Source organism: Mauremys mutica, chromosome 3 (genome assembly GCF_020497125.1).
Source record: "Mauremys mutica isolate MM-2020 ecotype Southern chromosome 3, ASM2049712v1, whole genome shotgun sequence".
Classification (NCBI taxonomy): Eukaryota; Metazoa; Chordata; order Testudines; family Geoemydidae; genus Mauremys; species Mauremys mutica.
The window spans coordinates 41,501,939-41,522,668 of NC_059074.1; the positions used below are offsets into that span (position 1 = coordinate 41,501,939).

A 20,730-nucleotide genomic window follows, 5' to 3' on the forward strand; every position below is an offset into this window, starting at 1 on the left:
GATATATATTGTCATCAAATTTGAAATAGTTGTGTGTGAGGATAAAGGCACAGAGCTCAGCAACTAGTTGTGCTGTGGCATCATCAGGGATACTGTTCCTGACAGCTTGTATTCCATCAGTGTGTGGGATGTTTGTGTAGAGAGCCTCTACATCCATGGTGGCTAGGATGGTGTTTTCTAGAAGGTCACCAATGCATTGTAGTTTCCTCAGGAAATCAGTGGTGTCACGGAGATAGCTGGGAGTGCTGGTGGCATAGGGTCTGAGTAGAGAGTCCACATATCCAGATAGTCCTTCAGTGAGAGTGCCAATGCCTGAGATGATGGGGCATCCAGGATTTCCGGGTTTGTGGATCTTGGATAGTAGATAGAATAACCCTGGTCGGGGCTCTAAGGGTATGTTGATTTGTTCTGGTGTTAGTGTAGGGAGTGTCCTGAGTAGATGGTGCAGTTTCTTAGTATATTCCTCAGTGGGATCTGAGGAAAGTGGCCTGTAGAATTTGGTATTGGAGAGTTGTCTGGCGGCCTCCTTTTGGTAGTCAGATCTGTTCATGATGACAACAGCACTTCCTTTATCAGCCTCTTTGATTATAATGTCAGGGTGGTTTCTGAGGCTATGGATGGCATTGCATTCTGCACGACTTAGCTTATGAGGCAAGCGATGTTGTTTTTCCACAATTTCTGCCTGTGCACGTCGGCGGAAGCATTCTATGTATAGGTCCAGACTGTCATTTCGACCCTCAGGAGGAGTCCATGTGGAGTTCTTCTTCTTGTGCTGTTGGTGGGAGGGTAACTGTGTATCAGTGGGCTGTTCAGTGTTATCCTGAAAGTATTCTTTGAGTCAGAGACGGCGAAAGTAGGCTTCCAGATCGCCGCAGAACTGTATCATGTTAGTCGGGGTGGCAGGGCAGAAAGAGAGAGAAACAGATCCAGACTAACACGGCTACCCCTCTGATACAAGAGATAATGAAAATAGTTACCGTTCTGTTATGTATTAGAATTTGTTGTTGGTAATCTAATCTCAGTTTAATATGAATCCTGTTTTTGAAATTTTCTGAACTATTTCTTTTATCAAATAGAACTCACTTAAAAGAACCATGAAAGTTTCCAACCTGCTTCATGCATTCATCTGATAATTAGCACCTATTTTGTCACACAACATAGTCAGTAACCTGGACTTCCTTCTGGGAAGTACTATAGCAGTAAAATGCTACAAAACACAGAAATCATTCACAGATACAGTGAGAGATAATCCCTGATGTACAAGTGTTTTGAAAATTGAAACATATATGCATCTGTTAGTTGTAAATATTCCTTCAGCTAACTAAAACAGTGGAAGTTCTCACTGCAGTTTTACTTTAAGCTACTCTTCTACTTTGAAAAGTGACTATGTACAAATGAAACTTTCTTATACATCAGATTAGTGTAAGTGCTAATCCTTGTGTGTTAGAGTCAGATTTGCTTGTTATTGTGTCAGAAGTAAGGTTTTCTTGCTTTTTACTCTTGTTAGCTCTGAAAGGCCGATAGAGGTAAGGGAGAGTGGGCTGAACTCTTTTCCATCAACAGAAATGTTTATTAAATTCTAATTGCACTCAGAGCCTAGGGTGATCAGCTGTCCCGATTTTATAGGGACAGTCCCGATATTTGGTGCTTTTTCTTATATAGGCTCCTATTATCCCCCACCCTCTGTCCCGATTTTTCACACTTGCTGTCTGGTCACCCTAACAGAGCCAAGCAGTTATATCAGGGCAAGGCCACTGAGGGTAATGAGGTTGCATAGGGTCATGAGAGGCCTAATGTGGCCTGCAAAACGTTTTATTGCTGGTGACAATGAGGGAAAAGGGAAGAGCCCAGCTTTGCTTTCAGATAGTAGGTTGAGGTCTGTTTTCTTCTAAACTGAGCATATTTGGTTTGGAATTCATTGAGAGACAGTAAATCTGAAACCCCACTATGCTATTTTCACAGAGTCAATGTTCAGAGCAGACAAATTATGCTGAAATAAACGGTGCCATCTATTGGCTAAACATTAATAGCTAAAAGAGCTGAACAAATAATTTTCAAAAAATAGTTTAGTCAATTAATGTATCTTTTTTTCAGTTCGCTGAGTGGCTGCAAAACAAATCAAGCTATACTCTAATTTATACTCTGCATTTATTCAGTTTTGTGAGATTCCTTTGTAACTGTTCTCAGTCTGCTTTCAAGTAACTATCTTGAGTAATTTTGTATTGTCTGCAAACTTTGCGATCTCATTGTTTACCCTTTTTTCAAGATAATTTATTAATAGAGTGAGCAGCACTGGTCCCGGTACAGATCTCTGGGGGACACCACTGTTTACCTCTCTGCACTCTGAAAATTTACCATTTATTCCTACCCTTTGTTTCCTGCCTTTTAATGAGTTATTGATCCATGAGAGGACCTTCCCTCTTATCCCATGACTGCTTACTTTGCTTAAGAGCCTGTCATGAGGGACCTTGTCAAAGGCTTTCTGAAAGTCCTCATATGCTTATAAAATTTTGGATGACACCAACCTCGGTTGCAAGCACACTGAAGGAGCTTGCACGCTCATTTTTGTCAGGGATTGTCTAGATATACTTGGTCCTGCCTCAGCACAGGGGGGTGGACTAGATAATTCTCAAGGTCCCTTCCAGCCCTACATTTCTATGATTCTGTTATTTTAACTACATAAAAAGGGTGGAGTTTAGCACACAATCCTCTTCTCTGCATCTCCCATTTCCTAGTTTAGGTGGCACCCCACATAGTGTTCTGGATTTTGTGAATCTCATTTTAGGCACCTGTCTCTCCCTGTTCATCAAATATGCGCGTATGTGCCTAACTCAGGCTTTGTGGATACGAGTGTTGTTCCAGTGATTTTCTAGGTGCCTAAAAGTTAGGCATTGTGATGCTCAGTGTTGTGACACCTAAGTCACTTTGTGGAGCTGGGGCTCTATGACTGTCTTTAATCTTATATCATCTTGCTGATGACATGGCCAGTGTTTCAAATACTAAACTACTTGGAATGCATGCTAGTGAATAATAAAATATTCAAGGATCACAGAGAACAAATCTACTTTGGTAAGATTCATCCAAGTTTTGGGAGCCACACAACAAAACCAAACATGTTACCTTTTCCCCTGTGCTGAGTGGAACTTCAATACCAGGCAAATAATTTCAGAACCAGACAGATTCGTTGAAACTATAATAAAGAACTTGATTACCAGACATGTAGATGAACATGTTATATTGTAAAAAGAAACCAATCTATTAGAATTATTTGAGGGAGGTCAACAAACATGTGGAGATGGGTGACCCCAGTTGACATAGTATACTGCGACTTTCAGAAAGCCTTTGACAAGGCCCCACACCAAAAAGTCTTAAGCAAAGTAAGCAGTCATTGGATAAGAAGGAAGGTCCTATTGTTGATTAGTAACAGGTTAAAAAACAGGAAACAAATGGTCAGTTTTCACAATGGAAAGTGGTAAATAACGGGATCCCCCAAGTATCTGTACTAGGATCCATACTGTTCAACATATTCATAAATGAACTGGAAAAGTGTGTAAACAGTGAGATGGCAAAGTGTGCAGATGTTACAAAAAAGTTACTCAAGATAGTGAAGTCCAAAGCAGACTGCAAAGAGTTAACAAAGGGATCTCACAAAACTGGGTGACTGGGCAAAAAGAAGTCAGATGAAATTCAATGTTGATAAATGCAAAGTAATGCACATTAGAAAACACAATTCCAACTATACATACGAAATGATGGGGTCTCAGTTTGCTGTTACCACTAAAGAAAGAAATCTTGGAGTCATTGTGGATAGTTCTCTGAAAACATCTGCTCAATGTGCATCAGTCAAAAAGGCTAGCAATGTTAGAAACCATTAGGAGAGGGATAGATAATAAGATAGAAATTATCACAATGCTACTATATAAATATCTGGTATGCCCAAACCTTGAATACTGCATGCAGTTCTTGTCACCCCATCTCAAAAAAGATACATTAGAATTGGAAAAAGTAAAGAGAAGGGCAACAAAAATGCGAGGAGAGATTAAAAAGACTGGGACTGTTAAGCTTAGAAAAGAGATAACTAAAGGGTGATATGATAGAGGTCTATAAAATCGTGAATGATGTGAAGAAAGTTAATAAGGAAGTGTTATTTACCCCTTCACATAACACAAGAAACAGGGTCACCTAATGAAATTAATAGGTAGTAAGTTTAAAACAAACATAAGGAAGTACCTCTTCACACAGTGCACAGTCAACGTGTGGAACTCTTTGTCAGGGGATGTTATGAAGGCCAAAAGTATAACTGGGTTAAAAAAAGACCAATATAAGTTTGTGGAGAATAGGTACCTCAATAGCTATTAGCCAAGATCATCAGGGCACAGTCCCATGTGCTGGGTGTCCCTAATCCTCTGACTGGCAGAAGCTGGGACTGGATGATAGGGGACGGATCACTTGATAATTACCCTGTTCTTTTAATTCCCTCTGAAGCATCTGGCACTAGCCACTGTCAGAAGACAGGATATTGGGCTAGTTGGACCATTGGTCTGTATGCCCGTTTTTATGTAAATTAAGCTAAGACTGGCTGGAAGACAAGAATTCTGTTTTGCAAAATATTTCAAGGTTTCTACATTTGTTTTTTGTTCTGCATCAAGATGAAACTAAGACCTTTCAAAATATTTCACAAAAAACAGGGAAACCCACCTCAGGATAGCCATGAGCCTAGTAGCTAGGGCCTTCACCTGGGATGTGGGAGATTCATGGTCAAGTTCCTGCTTCAAATCAAATAGAGAGGGATTTGAACCTGGGTTTCTGCATCCCTGGGGAGTGCCCCAACCACTGGGCTATTAGCTATTCTGGAGTGGGTCTCTGTTTTTGACCAGAAATTTCATCCTGAGAAACCTTCCTCGAAGGTTTTGTCGAAACGGATATGTTTCCACAAAAAGTCTGTTTTGATTAATCAGCATTTTTTTTTTAACAAAGAAACATTTAGTTGAAAAATTCTAAATGAAGCCTGGCCAATCTGGTCACATTTGAATTATCTCCCTTTCTTTCCCAGACGGTGACCTTACGCTGCCTGTGTTTCGCAGGAATTGTTCATCCCTCCCCCGCACCACTGTTAGATGAAATTGTTGTTTTCCCGCTTTTACTTGTTTCAGCCTTTGCCTCCATTTTGCAGGATTGTTTTCTGTTTGTCAGGTGTTACAATATTTGCTCTCCAAATTACATCAAAAGTCCTTATTTGGCATCCTCCTCCTGCTGCGGGGCCCAGCAAGCAAATGAAAGGTATTAAAATGTGAAAGCAATCGTCAGAGCATTTACTTCGTGCCAGCTTTGGCAAGCTGGACGGGAGGATAATTTGGCAGAGTTTCTGTTTAGAAGGAATGCGTGCCAGGGCCATTTTGACACCTGGACTGTAATTTTACTGATAACTGTGTTTTCAATCATATAAAAGTTCACTGTAGATCAACTATATATATTCCTATAAATTCCTGTGTCAGTTACATATTGGGCAAATTATAGTCATCCAGAGCTCCTGCAGAAATACCCATAGGAGGGCACCATGGAAGAGGAAGGCTCTCTCCATGGAGATGTTCCCAAATCATTCCATTAGTGGGAAAATTGAGCCCATATGGAACACACAGGGAAATCTGCTCTGATATTTCTGAGGCACTGCGCAATCCACATGGAGGCTAAATATCTGGCTAAATTGCCATGAGTTTACCTTTATCTTCAGATGATTCTCCTAGTGAGATCTGTGCAACACCATTATCTTCAGTAGATGTATGCAGCTATAATTGATTGGCTTCTGAAATGTAGTTTAGTGAATAATTCTGTTGATGATGGACTAGAAGGAATAGAATCCAGTTTACTCTACCTTAGCTGTGTTGGCTCAACATGGTTAACTAACAGGAGTAAAAGCTACTAGAAATATATGTTTGTTACTAAGTCAGCAGATGTGACTCTGAATGCACAGAGAGAGACCTGGTGAATAAAAAGTTGCCAGTTTTATACAATCCCTTTTCAAAGTAACATTGTATGTTAAGTTAACAATTATTTCTAATATATAATGGAATATATATATATATATTTCCAATATATTATGGAAAAATATTTTTGTAATGTTAACTGTACTTATGGGTAACTACTGTTCATTTTGTTTAACAAACAAAATATCCTCCAAAAGAGAAAAATGTTCTATTTTAATTATTTTTTCTTTGACTCTCCTTTGATTCAACATAACTTTAATGCTGCAACACTTGTGTGTGTGTGTTTATAGAAAATCCTGCAGTAATTTTTTATATAAGTGTAGTGCCAATTAAGGTGAAAACTCTATCGTGAATACATTTTGTAAGAGTATTGCAGAGGGGAATACTATTTATAATTCCTGACGTAGTTGATATAGCAGTTTTAAGATTATGTTGTTAAGAAAGGTGAGCTATGGTATTATACTGTATCTTCTTTAGCACTTAAATATTTCTGTATTTGTCGGCACAGTTGCCAATAGAATCAATTCATTGTAACATTTCTTTTTATGACTTGCAGTTTTTATGGGGCTATTTTATTTTATTTTATTTTGTAAATCCTGAGATATAATGAGATTACATTCTAATAATATATAAAGCGGCTAATCTATGGGTTCCTAGTTCTAATAATAGAATAGTCAAGCCAATCTTACTTTCTGCCTGCATTAAACTGAGTAATTGTATCTGCATACATTTAAGAAAGGGAATTACAGAGCAGAGCAGAAGTGATTATGCACAGTTTTATAAAACACAGCACCAAAACAATGATACCAGACTGAATGCTTATTTAAATGATTTTACTGGGTTAGGTGTTTCTTTGAAGTAATTAAGGAAATATATAATCAATTGAAATAAAGGTAGGTAGATATAAGGTTGGATTGTCAATGTTCACTTCTGCAGATGTATCTTTTGTGTTGAATTAGGTGGAAACGGCAACCGATTCAGATACCGAGAGCAGAGGCCTACGGGAATACCATTCCGTTGGAGTGCAAGTGGAAGATGAGAAACGGTAATTCATGCAAAATAAAAGTGTAATCTTTCAGAAGACAAAACACTGTTGTGATCAAACTGCTAGCAAACACATAGATGGTGCTGTATATAAATAATTCACAAGGCCAGGCTTATACGTGCATGTTGGCCAACTGCTAATATTGTAAGAAATGCTTTAGCTCTCCCTTCATATTTACTCAGAGTTTCCAGGGTTTTTTTCTTTGATTCAGAGGAAGTTAATATTTGTACAGTGAACTTAGTGCTCCTAATTAATGAGAGAAATCACAGAACAGGGGCAAGCACACTGAAGTGCCAGCCCTGCAAAGGGATCCCCATGGCTGAATCTATATGCTATACAGTCCATTTGCAGGACAGGGCCTACCTCAACCCTGACCTACAAGGACTACTTCTAGAAGTCAGTTTCCGTGGTCAGTCAATCCTTGTCCAGTCTGCTAAGACTGCTGACAAATGTGCTAATTCTGGTGGTGGTGGGTTTTTTTATTTAGACACTTGTCCACCTGGCATTGGACTGGGACCACTATCTCATTTCACAGAAGCCATCAAACAACCTTTGGGGATAGTAATCACCTTTGTTTACAACTAAATGAGCTAAATTTGAACAATTGACCTGTATATTTCATGAATCTTTTGATCCTCTGTTACAACTATTGAACATAAATTTATTCTAGTATTTCAGTATCAAGATAAGATTATCATGAGACACTCACCATTTCATGGTAGTTCTATACTGTGTTTAAACACAAACAAACTTAAACCACACCAGCCTGCTACCACTTTTTACATTTATTACAAAATTCTTGACAGCCTTAACTCAGAATGTCTTTGAGTAAGGCCCTTATTATTTGAAATATATATTTATTTGATAGTCTTCATTTCAACAGTATATGCAGCACTGCAGGTCTTTGATGCTATTTGCAGTTCTGTTTATTAATTATGTGCAATATAATGTAATGTAAGAAAAGATCAATATTTGCTTCCAAAGGTGGTTTAAATTATTTTTATTGATATCTTTGTTCAGATCAATAATGACACCATATGGACTATATATAGTCTTTTTGCATTGTCATTCACTCTCTTACATTAAGTAACTAAATCAGTTGGAGGGTGGACTTTGACAAAGATTAATTGAAAAATATCCTGTATGCCAGCAAAAATATTTTTTACTATTAGAAAGAAAATCAGATTTGTTTTGCCAGTTCATTATTCCCTCTATATATATCTATTTTTCTTTCTTTTTTCTCCTTGCCCAAGACATGGACGGTTTAAACGTTCAAATAGTGTAACTGCAGCTGTTCAGGCTGACCTGGAACTGGAGGGCTTTCCAGGACACATAACAATGGAGGACAAGGGACTTCAGTTTGGTTCATCATTCCAGAGGCATTCAGAGCCTAGCACTCCTACCCAGTATGGTGCAGTAAGAACTGTACGGACACAGGGACTGTTCAGTTACAGAGAAGATTACAGGACCCAGGTTGACACCTCAAATCTTCCACCGCCAGAACCCTGGCTGGAGCCAGCCATTGAGGCAGTAGAAACTGGTCGGATGTCCCCATGTCGACGGGATGGGTCTTGGTTTATGAAGTTGCTACATACTGAAACGAAGAGGATGGAAGGATGGTGTAAAGAGATGGAGAGAGAAGCAGAAGAAAATGATCTTTCTGAAGAAAGTAAGGACAGTATCTTTCGTTATATACATTTGACAGAGAATATGAAACTGTAGTTTATATTTATTATTAATTTTATATATGATATATGATATATTATATATGATATGATATATTTCTATACCGCTTGGACGTGTGTTAGACACTTTACAAGACAAACAGAGAGAAGGTTTCCGCCCTGAGGCGCTTACAATTAAAGACCCCAATCCTGCAGTGGACTGTGCAGGCAAACCATTGTATCTGAGTGGAGCCCCACTGAAATCAATGAGGGTCTATCTGCACAGTCAGTTGCAGGATCAGCCATGGTTTTTGACATCATGACGGAGATTCTGTGCTCTAAGAGAAGGAGGAGGAGCTAATACGGCAAGAAGTCACCCTTTTGCCCTCCTGATTTCTGAATTGCTCCGGGGGTCATAGCAGGCATTGGCATAATTTAGCCCTGAGGAGCTTCTATCTTGCGGCAACCTATCCATGCCTATGTATGGCAGTAGCATTGCCCAGAATCTCTTCAGTGCTACATGCTTGAGCCCCACCCCTGACACAACCTTTCTAGCAATCCTGTGCCAGGGCATATGAGAGGATCCTTGAGAGACAGCCTTCAACTGTCTTCTTCAGTTCTGCACCACAAACATTTTCCCCCAGCTGGATCCAGGCCTTTTAGAACCCTTTTACTCTACTGCAGCCCTTTCCCTGGCATGAAGGGGCGGGAGTGATGGTGGGGGAAACAAACATTGGAGAGGAAATAGAGTAAGGAAAGACAGTGGTTACTGCAACAGGATTCTGTAGTTATTTGGGCATGTGTCCTTTTAGATGGTTCAGTTATGTTTTGTTGTTGCATTTTTTATAGAGAATCATTATTATTTGCTCGCTTCTTGTGGACACCATGAGAGAAGTGATGGAGTGAACTAAAAAGTGATGCAGGTTTCTTGGAGCAAGAGCCATGTTGGCATTAATGATGCTGATAAATAAAACTGCTCCTGCCACTCTGTTAGATGCCTCCCCACAACTCTCTCCATTGCCATGTATCTTTTAGCCTTTGTCGACAGGCTTCTTGGCCAGTTTTCAGTTCGCATAACAATGTTCCTACCTCAGCCAATTTGAGTTGTTTTTTTCAGTTCAGACTTCCTCAGGCACAGGATCAATTCATTTAGACTTTTGCTGCCCACATATTTTCTCTTCAAGCCCTGGCTGACTCTGAATTTCTTGTTTGACTGCTTCCTCTCTTATTACCTTTGGAGTTTGAAGAACGGCTAGCCAAAAACTCCAAAGGTTATAACAAAATGTTTTTTAAGTACATCAGAAGCAGGAAGCCTGCTAAACAACCAGTGGGGCCCCTTGACGATCAAAATACAAAAGGAGTGCTTAAAGACGATAAAGTCATTGCGGAGAAACTAAATGGATTCTTTGCTTCAGTCTTCACGGCTGAGGATGTTAGGGAGATTCCCAAACCTGAGCTGGCTTTTCTGGGTGACAAATCTGAGGAACTGTCACAGATTGAAGTGTCACTAGAGGAGGTTTTGGAATTAATTGATAAACTCAACATTAACAAGTCACCGGGACCAGATGGCATTCACCCAAGAGTTCTGAAAGAACTCAAATGTGAAGTTGCGGAACTATTAACTAAGGTTTGTAACCTGTCCTTTAAATCGGCTTCGGTACCCAATGACTGGAAGTTAGCTAATGTAACGCCAATATTTAAAAAGGGCTCTAGAGGTGATCCCGGCAATTACAGACTGGTAAGTCTAACGTCAGTACCGGGCAAATTAGTTGAAACAATAGTTAAGAATAAAATTGTCAGACACATAGAAAAACATCAACTGTTGAGCAGTAGTCAACATGGTTTCTGTAAAGGGAAATCGTGTCTTACTAATCTATTAGAGTTCTTTGAAGGGGTCAACAAACATGTGGACAAGGGGGATCCGGTGGACATAGTGTACTTGGATTTCCAGAAAGCCTTTGACAAGGTCCCTCACCAAAGGCTCTTACGTAAATTAAGCTGTCATGGGATAAAAGGGAAGGTCCTTTCATGGATTGAGAACTGGTTAAAAGACAGGGAACAAAGGGTAGGAATTAATGGTAAATTCTCAGAATGGAGAGGGGTAACTAGTGGTGTTCCCCAAGGGTCAGTCCTAGGACCAATCCTATTCAATTTATTCATAAATGATCTGGAGAAAGGGGTAAACAGTGAGGTGGCAAAGTTTGCAGATGATACTAAACTGCTCAAGATAGTTAAGACCAAAGCAGATTGTGAAGATGTCCACGCAGTGTGCAGTGGCGGACAAAAAAGCAAACAATGTTAGGAATCATTAAAAAGGGGATAGAGAATAAGACTGAGAATATAGTATTGCCCTTATATAAATCCATGGTACGCCCACATCTCAAATACTGTGTACAGATGTGGTCTCCTCACCTCAGAAAAGATATTCTAGCACTAGAAAAGGTTCAGAAAAGGGCAACTAAAATGATTAGGGGTTTGGAGAGGGTCCCATACGAGGAAAGATTAAAGAGGCTAGGACTCTTCAGCTTGGAAAAGAGAAGGCTAAGGGGGATATGATAGAGGTATATAAAATCATGAGTGATGTGGAGAAAGTGGATAAGGAAAAGTTATTCACTTATTCCCATAATACAAGAACTAGGGGTCACCAAATGAAATTAATAGGCAGCAGGTTTAAAACAAATAAAAGGAAGTTCTTCACGCAGTCAACCTGTGGAACTCCTTACCTGAGGAGGTTGTGAAGGCTAGGACTATAACAATGTTTAAAAGGGAACTGGATAAATTCATGGTGGCTAAGTCCATAAATGGCTATTAGCCAGGATGGGTAAGAATGGTGTCCCTAGCCTCTGTTCATCAGAGGATGGAGATGGATGGCAGGAGAGAGATCACTTGATCATTGCTGTTAGGTTCACTCCCTCTGGGGCACCTGGCATTGGCCACTGTCGGTAGACAGATACTGGGCTAGATGGACCTTTGGTCTGACCCGATACGGCCGTTCTTATGCTCTTATCTTCCATGTCAGATTCATGTTTTACCCTCACATCTCTGGACAGTCGCACAGTCCACTGTCCCATTCTTATTTCTTGCACACCTCTTTTTCAGAGGAAAGACAGGCTGTTCTGTTATGAATGCATTTTATTTACCCTTAATTATTTTGCTCCACCATACTGTGCACAAGCCTTTGCTGAGTAACTGCATTATCATACTGCTGCAAGGCCAGTCTTTCCCCCTCAACTCCCTCCTTTTCTCTTTTGTCATTTTTTTCATTGTGTCATGTCTGAGATTGGATTGTAAGCAGTTCGGACGAGGAAGTTTGCCTTCATACTGTGAACTGCTTAGTACACTCTTAGGCGCTATTAAATAATAATAATAATTTTATAATATTGTGCTTTTGTTAGAGTGGCTTTTAAGACTCCCTAGACTTCTTCCATAATAGTTGATTTTTAATACTCCCTCTCATGCACCTTCTTCATCAGATTTCTCAGTTCCCCCAAATCGAATGCCCTTGTATTATTGCAATCTGTAAATCATTTGCTTTGATGAAGTCAAGTAGCTCAAAGACACAGATTCCAAGGTTCTCTGTTGTTCTCAGTCACTGTTCAGTCCTCAACTGATAGATACAGCTGGGTTTGGTTGGGGTCATTACTTTCTGGAACATAAAACAGTCTTCTAAATGCCTTAGGAAGCTTTGATTATGTCATGTTGGATTAATATTGGTATCTGGATCCTTAACATCCCTTGTGCTTATAGCATCCTATAATTTAGATTACCATAAAGTACAGTGCTGCGCTGGTGTAGCCATACTTTTCAGATAGTTGTGTTGGACGGATGTCAATGAGGGCATCATTTGGCTTGCTACATTTTTATTACTGTTTAGACCTGGTGAGACAATTTTGACAAAAAATAAATGTGGAGGGAATGAGAATTGACATGTCATTATTTTATTTTTTTCTCATTTGCTGAACAACTCTATTACTGGTGGTGGTACAAGAGAAGGAGAAAACCCAGCCTCTTGTTGCTGAGATGGAGTCACTGAGATAAAATAAACATGGACTCCCTGTGATGCTGTTTTTACAGGATTATGTTTCAGAGAGCACTTTGGCGGAGGTTCTGCTGTTGCTGACACTGAAGTCAATTGAGTTATTACAGGTTTACGTGGTGTAATTGAGAGCAGATTTTGGCTCCAACTAATTATAACATATGGCATTCATACTTCTGCTTTATATAGCCATATGTCTCAAATGTCCCTCATTTCAATGGACATCCCTCCTTTTACTCCCAAATTTACATGCATTAACTACAAACAAATTTGTATTGTTATGATTTACTTCAGGGGGAAAAAAATAATCATGAAGCTCAAGTTATCAACAGAGTTATTTATATTAAAGGAATGAATCCCACAGCATTTTGAATATGCATGAATAATTTTATTCATTTATGGGTCTTTTTCACACATTGCATCCCACATTTAGGCCTTGGCAGACTGAGCCGTATTCTATCTACCATACCCAAGGTTTAGTGATAACCCAGCATGAAATTTATCTTGATGTATTTAAACATTTGGCAGTTCCATGAAGAAAATAATCAGAAGTGCCTGGGCCAGAGGCAGCCAAGTGTATTTTTCCATCTTCCACTGGAACATACTATACCCAAGAAACTTCATGGCAGAGTTTGCCCGTTCAAAATGTCACTGTTAAAGCTGAATCCCTTATTTGAGTGTCAGATCTATTAATTGTACCACAAGTGTAGCTATAGATGTATATCCCATAGGCGAACCTCGCACTTTACACTACCATTTATATTTCACAGATAATCTTGAAAAAGAGGGCTTAAAATAGAGTTATGTTTTAAAAAGCAATTTCACTTTGTGTGTTAGCACAATAGCCTTGGGATCTTAGAACACTGTTTGATTGCCCTATTGATTTTTTTCTTTTACCGTAGACTTTCTCCTATAATGTTGTTTTAAGATCTTCACTCATTGAGTCTTAGCGAACCAAAGAATAATCACTGCACCAAAAATAACCTTTCATGTCTCAAAGCCCCTCGCTTTATTTATTTACTTATTTATTTGCTCACTTAGTAAATTTAGTAAATAGTGCATTTATTTCTGTAAATGTCATTTATTTTTTATGTGGGTAGATATTGGTGTTTTTATAGTTAGGAAATTCTGGCTGTTTCCAGGGTAAGTCATTTGACCATGTTCACTGGAAAAGTGCTCCCACGCTATTTTGCAAATATGTGTTTCTAAACAATAGCAACTAGAGTCTCAGTTTTGGATTCGGGAAACCGTGTTTGACTTAGCATTGTGGGAGGGATGCTAATGAGAAGATCACTCTCCATGTTCCAAAGCTCCACAGCACAAGAAGAGCGAGAAGCCATGTGGTGCTCAGAAGTGCTGCAGGGGAGTGGTTTCTAACAGGAGCTGGGAGACTTGCAAAGTAAGGCAGTGAGTAAGTAAGTTGTGAAGGGCACTGAGAGATGTGGGAGATAAGGACACCACACCACAACATAGAGAGTAGCAGGGGAGCCAGGAATACTGTGGTGCTCCTAAGTTCCACATTTGCCCTGTTTCTTCAGAAGCTGAAAATTAATGAGCAACTACTACATATGCGCATTGTTACTCCTGAGGGAATTCTGCACCCAAAAAATTTAAATTATGCGCACAATATTTTAAAGTTCTGCAAAATTCTGCATATGTTATGTGTCAAAATAACACAATATGATCGTGCCAGTTTCAGTTATTTTGGTAATTTATTTCAAAATACCTGTCAACAAGTATGTCTGTAACAATACAGATGCTAAAAAAGATTCCGGAATGTTTTTTGACAAATAGATTCCTTACTAGGCATATTAATACAGAACTTTGAATAATACTTCATTTAAACTACAGTGCAGAAAAGAGTTTCCTGCACCCCTCAGAAGCAGTACAAAGGCTTGGGGGAGTAAGGGGTAACAGAGGAGCTGAGGGAGAGGGAAGTAATTTCTGAAAAGGCGCCTGGGAGTGAACCAGGTGGGTTGTTGGGTGTGGGAGGAGTATGGAACAGGGTTGTTTTTTTTTGGAGGGGAGGGATTGTTAGGGAGTTGGGGACCCTCCCCCATGCAGACCCTAGCCTCTCCCAATCAGTCAGGCACATCCGCCTGTGTCCTCATGTGTCCCTGCATCCCCCTCCCCACTCCCATTCAACCCCCACCCCAGGTTGTGACACCCCACTAGCCCTTCTGAACCCTAGGCTATGTGACCCCCCCCCAACCCCATATGTGCCTCCTGACCTGGCCCCAGGAGCACGATGCTGTGAGGAATGCAGCCTCCTCTTCCTTCCTTCCTCTGTAGCTCACTGCTATGACCAGTGAGCTGGCTGCCCTCTGTTCTGGTGCTAAAGATGCCCCTTGTGCGCAAAAGGTGTAACTGCAGTGTCTCTTTGTCAGAATGTATTTTCTGCAGAGAAAAAAAAATCTGTGGGGGAACATGAATTCTGCACATGCACAGAGGCACAGATTACCTCCAGGAGTAGCACATCAAGAAATGTTACAGTGGAAAACCAAACCAACAGCCAAAGCCACCCAAACATTCAAATATATGGAAATTAACATATGAGGGAAAGTAGATAAACACTCAGATGCATTTACAGTTCATACAGTATCCTAAATAAATATGCCTAGTCCAAAACCATTTTCATTCTGTCTCAGTGTAGTCACCCAATCACTGTACCCAATTCCCAAGTACTGTGGTGAATTACACTCAGTGAATGCCTAAGACAGCCCAAAGCTCACTACACTTTGATTCCAGATGTTCAGGGCTTTGGGTGAAAATTACTTGTCAACGGCAATGCATTTCTCTGGCAAAATTCTCCATATCACAAAGTACCTCAGCAATTGGCTCCCATGTTGCTGGTGACAGAGGCCAAAGAATGGGTATGGCGACTATAATACCCTTTCGCCCCAAGGCAGTGTCTCTAGGTTAGATGGGAGCGGCATATTAGCAGAGCACTATGGAGAAGATCTACATTGCCACTAACTAAGCTGGATCTACTGAATTGCTAAATATACTGGGAGGAGTTCAGATTCTATTGTTGTCAATCTGGCAGCTTTCAAGACCCACTAAAGGCTTGTCTGCGTATCAGTTTGCACCCAGTTAGTTAAACTGGTTAATTAAACTAGTGAAAACCCCTGAGTGGACAGACTTATATCAGCGTAGCTTCCCTGTAAAATTTCAGGACCAGCTAAATGGATATAAACTAACTTTAAATTAATTTAAGTGTCCACACACAAAGTTGTACTGGATTAACTGAACTGATTTAAAATCACACCTTTACGTACATCGGGGCAACTTGTGTGTGTAGGCCTAAAAGGCAAACTTTTAAAAAATATTCTGCTATTTGTGGAATTCAGCATGAAAAGAAAACAGTCTTGGAAAGATTTGGTTCAAACTACCTTGATTCCTTTCGTAACCACTTCAGTCCATAAGGCAGTAGATTTCTCCAGGTGGAGGGTGTATATTTGGATTTCTTGTGGTAGGTCCAATTGCACTGCAACCCTGACTCTTACACAGCCAGAAAGCAGCATATCCTCCTCTCTTGCAGACTAGCCCTGTTTTACAGTGTTGCATCTCCTCCTAGCTTTTCTGATCCCCACCTTCTTGATATGTTCCTGACTCACCATCTCGACACATTCGCTTCACCCACCACAACCTGTTTTGCCCCCATGACCCTTCTTCCACCTTATGCCTACCTTTTCCTCACTACTTTTCCCTCATCCTGCTTGCGTGCCTCTGTTCTGATTCTCCAGCTTTCCCTCTTGCCTTCCCTCACCTGTTCCTGCTACTATTCCTTCTACTTTCCAGGTCTTGGTGGAGCCCCTTTTCTGTGGTTACCTGTTACTCTTTCTCCCTTCCCATGCCACTGCTCCTTCCCAGTTTCTCCAGAATCCACACAAAGACATATATACCAGCAGCACACACAGATTTGCACCACTCTGGATTTTCAGGGACAAGAGGGTTATCTGCAGCAAAATACTGTGACCCTAGGCACATCCTCCATAGAATTGCAATGATATTTGTACAAAGTATGCCTTGTAAGGTATCATATGAAAGCTAGAAACCTGCTGATTATTAATACCATTATAAAATGCATGTGTTAACCTTATATGTGAAGTTAGAAATTCCCTCTGTATGATGTTACTAGAGCATGGTTAAAACAAGACAGCCTAATCTAGGTAAAGGTGATAAAGAGGTCTTATTCCAAGTAGACAAAAGAGTGTGGATTGACCTCAATTTACATATTAGCAGTAAACAAAGCCATTGCTAAACTAGCAGGGGCTATCCTGGTCCTGAACTCGAGAGACAGAGCATTAACATGGCTCCTGCACCTCAAACTGATACAGCAGACTGAGCCCCCAGGAGGCCGTCCTGACTTGCAAGACAGAGACATCCCTTTGGGATATAAGGAACACAGAGAGACTCCATCTTGATCCTTCACCTTAGGAGACAAAGAAACCAAGCGACTTGATATCTGTGACGTGTCCTGGCCAGTAAAAAGTTGGGTAAGAGACTTGGGGTAAAATAAACCTTCTTGAACAAAGACTGTATCTTGCTAGATTAAGGTTTAGACTTTCAGATGTGTGTTTTCACTTTTATTTCCTTGGAACCATCTCTACTTTTATCTCTTTTAGTTGGCATCACTTAAACTTGTTTTACATTTATTTTAAACCAGTTCTGCGCTGTGTTTGAAGGGAAGGGTGTATTTACCCCAGTTAAATTAATAAGCTGTGATGTACTGACTAGTTAATAGAGTAGCACAGTGGTAGGGGCTGTGCATTGCAGAGAAACATCTCTGAGGCACTCGGGGGCTGAAGTTCATTGATCATTACCTGCTAGGCAAGATCTGGGGCAGGCGAGCCTTGAGGAGTTTGCTGGTGATGGAGACAGATTAGGGTGACCGGGAGCTGACACACAGTCTAACTGCCAGCAAAGCTCACTCTTACTGAGGCAGAGAGGTAACACAGTGGCTCACAATTCTGGGTATCCTCAGCAGTATGTTACAAATACTAACAGTAGCAAAGCAAGATTCTCATTAGAAATGAACAAGTTAACTTTGCTTTCCCTTCTCACCGCAGCAGCCTTGGGCCACAGTGAAGTGACCCTTCCCCCCAGTGATGAAAATTGGATGCAGCCCTTTAGAGCTTTTAAAAGCTACATTGCCCAGTGGAGGGAAAAAATGCTTTCCCAGTGAAGGGATTAGCATAATACTGGATGCCTGGAAAGGAGGGGAGCAAGTTCAGTCTGTAACTGCGGCCTTCTTCTTCTTGAGTCCATGCTTTGGGTATGTGTTTCCTAAATGGAATGGTTCAGATTTCCCAAGCAGTGCAGGAAATTTAGCAATATATATTAAAATTAATGAAAGAGGTGTGACTAAATCCCCGATACTGCTCTGAAAATCTCAACTAGTTCATTTTAGTATGTCCATCAATTAATAATCATGAAAACTTTCCAGAGGTCTTATTCCAAGTAAAAGTTATACTTTTATTTTAACTAAAAAGCTTACTTACATATTTTCCCTTTCCTGTTCAGGAATGCAGTCCATCAGCATCTGTTGGAATTTAAATAGAAAATTAAATGGCTAAAGAATATCTTTGTTTCCCCCAAACAGTATTTTAAAGTCAATAAAATACTGTGTATGGAATCTCAGAATCCCTTTTAGCATATTAAGTGTTCTGCCTAAATTTTCCCCTCTTTGAATCCTTCATTTATCTGGAAAGTGGATCTACATATAGTCTCATTCTGTTCACAAAGATTCCATTGTGCAACTTTTGTGACAGTAGACATAATGTAAGATTAATCCCATGGAAATTTGTCATCTAGGTAACATCTCAATAGCATGAAAAGCTGTGGGATTACTCAAGCTAAAATTAAGCGTGTCGTGCTTTTGAGCGTGCCCTGCAAGATTTCACTGCAGACTCGAGACAGCGGCTCCCCACTTTCATTTTTAAAAAGCAGCTAGAATGTCAATGGTTTGGTTGTAGTCCAAACTCTGTAGTGTACTTTATCAATTATGTAAGATTCATGGCATAGGCCTGATTCTTCCCTTGTTAAAGTCAATGGCAAAACTCCCACTGACTCAGTAGAGGAAGATTTAGTTCTGATTTCCAAAGCACCCCACTGACATATGTCATATATTTTTAATCTTCCATTCTCGTGGTTATACAATATATTGAACTAAAATAGACATATTTGACAGTTACACTGTTTGACATTTTTAACTGACACAACTTGTGCTGCAGTAAAATGCCATGCCAGACTAACAACCTATACATAGTGCTAAAAAATGTGTTGTGAATGAGATTTGCAGTTCAGTAAGAAGATTTAAGTTTAAAAAAAGTTTATATAGTCAGTACTGAATATAATTAACTCACTAGCACAGAAAATTAGAAGTAGATTAAAATCAAAATGACAACTTTCATATAGAATTACGATTTCATATACTTGTATATGTATTATCTATAACTTAAATGTTAATGCCTGAGAATTCAAAAATGATGGTGTTTTAAGAGGTTCAGTAACAGATTTATTATTGGTAGTTTCCTCATTATTGCCATATCGACTGCAACTGAGCAGAACTATTTTAACCTACGAGGAGTAGCGCTTAAGCAGAATCATGGTTACTTTTGTGTAAATCTGTATAATCTTTCTCCGCTCCCTTGTACACATGTGATATGGAACTGTACTTCATTATATGATTACATCATATATCCCAAATAATATGATCTATCATCACACAGGGCTTTTTTCTACAGTATTATAACATGCTTGGTCCATGTGGAAAAATTTCTGTGGCATTATCTGTGCATCTTGTATACAAATAACTTTCACAATCTCTCTATAGGACCTGAACCTACTCCTGTTGAAGTCAGTGGTACAATTCCCATTCTCTTCAGATGGAGCAGGAGCAAGCTCCTAAATAGTGGTACTCAATGGGAGAAGTTTAGTTAATTAGTTAAAGAGTGTATTGTAATTCATACTCATGAGGGAACAGAGCTAAAGTCGTGTGACCATTTCCTGACTTTTGAGTGCTTAACTGTGCAACCTTGATTTTTTCTTAATAGGTTTTTCTTATATGGAATTGATATTTTGGTTAATTTTATCATCGTTCATTGATTAGCAAAATTATTTCTACGCATTTCAAACATCTCAACCTCTACACTCTCTAACATTCATCATCCCTTCATGGAGATAATCAATCTGCATTCATCAGAATAACTCCCCAATGCATGAAATTAATAACAGGGTTTTGGCGGTGTATTAATACTGTGCTAAAGATTATGAACTGAAGTATTTCAATACTTTAATTTCATTACAGTAAAGCTGAGAGGAATGAATAAGAGAGATTCTCACTTGTTATAACTTTCTAAATTTGATTTACTTATTTAAATGTAAGTAAAGTTAAGAAAGACGGTAGTAACAGGTAGGCTCTTAATAATATATATTGGTTCTCCAATCCCAGGGCTATAATAAGTTTCATTGTACCTAACCGTATCTGCAGCGCATAGGCACTCATTCAGCAAATTATTTAAGCACGTGTAACTTTATATATATGAGTGGTCCCCCTGAAGGCAATGAGACTATTTTTATGCCTAAAGTCACACATGTTCTTAAGTATCTTGCTGAGTCAGGGTTTTGAGTAGTCCGGTTGACTCTATGGAACTCCTTATGTGCCTAAAGTTATGCACATGTATACGTTTTTACAGGATTAGGGTCTAAAATATTGGAATTTTCTCTCACCACTGCTTGTAACTAAGCACATGTATAACTAGTGTAGACAACGTTGAATTAAAATTTAGTACCTAATACCATAAGCAGTCTCCCATGGTCCAGTCAGACATCTCTCTCACAAATGTAGCTGGCATGTTACCTCCAGCTAAGAGCTAACTTTTGAAATGTGTTGCAGTGTACTTCTGATATAGTATCTGCTACAGTCCTTTGTTTCTAGCACTGCTGAAATATCTTTCTAGACCTCTACGAGATAGGTATAAATCAGTATAGTAGGGT

At 39.6% G+C, this 20,730-nt stretch overlaps 1 protein-coding gene across 1 annotated transcript in view; it reads left to right on the forward strand.

Moving 5' to 3' along the window:
* DLGAP2 (DLG associated protein 2) overlaps positions 1 to 20,730 on the forward strand; it is a 108,065-nt gene that overhangs the window by 75,386 nt on the left and 11,949 nt on the right. Inside the window, exons 6-7 of the mRNA XM_045008711.1 lie at positions 6,944 to 7,029; positions 8,283 to 8,698. Coding sequence (XP_044864646.1) covers positions 6,944 to 7,029; positions 8,283 to 8,698 — 502 coding nt within the window. The remainder of the gene's footprint in view (positions 1 to 6,943; positions 7,030 to 8,282; positions 8,699 to 20,730) is intronic.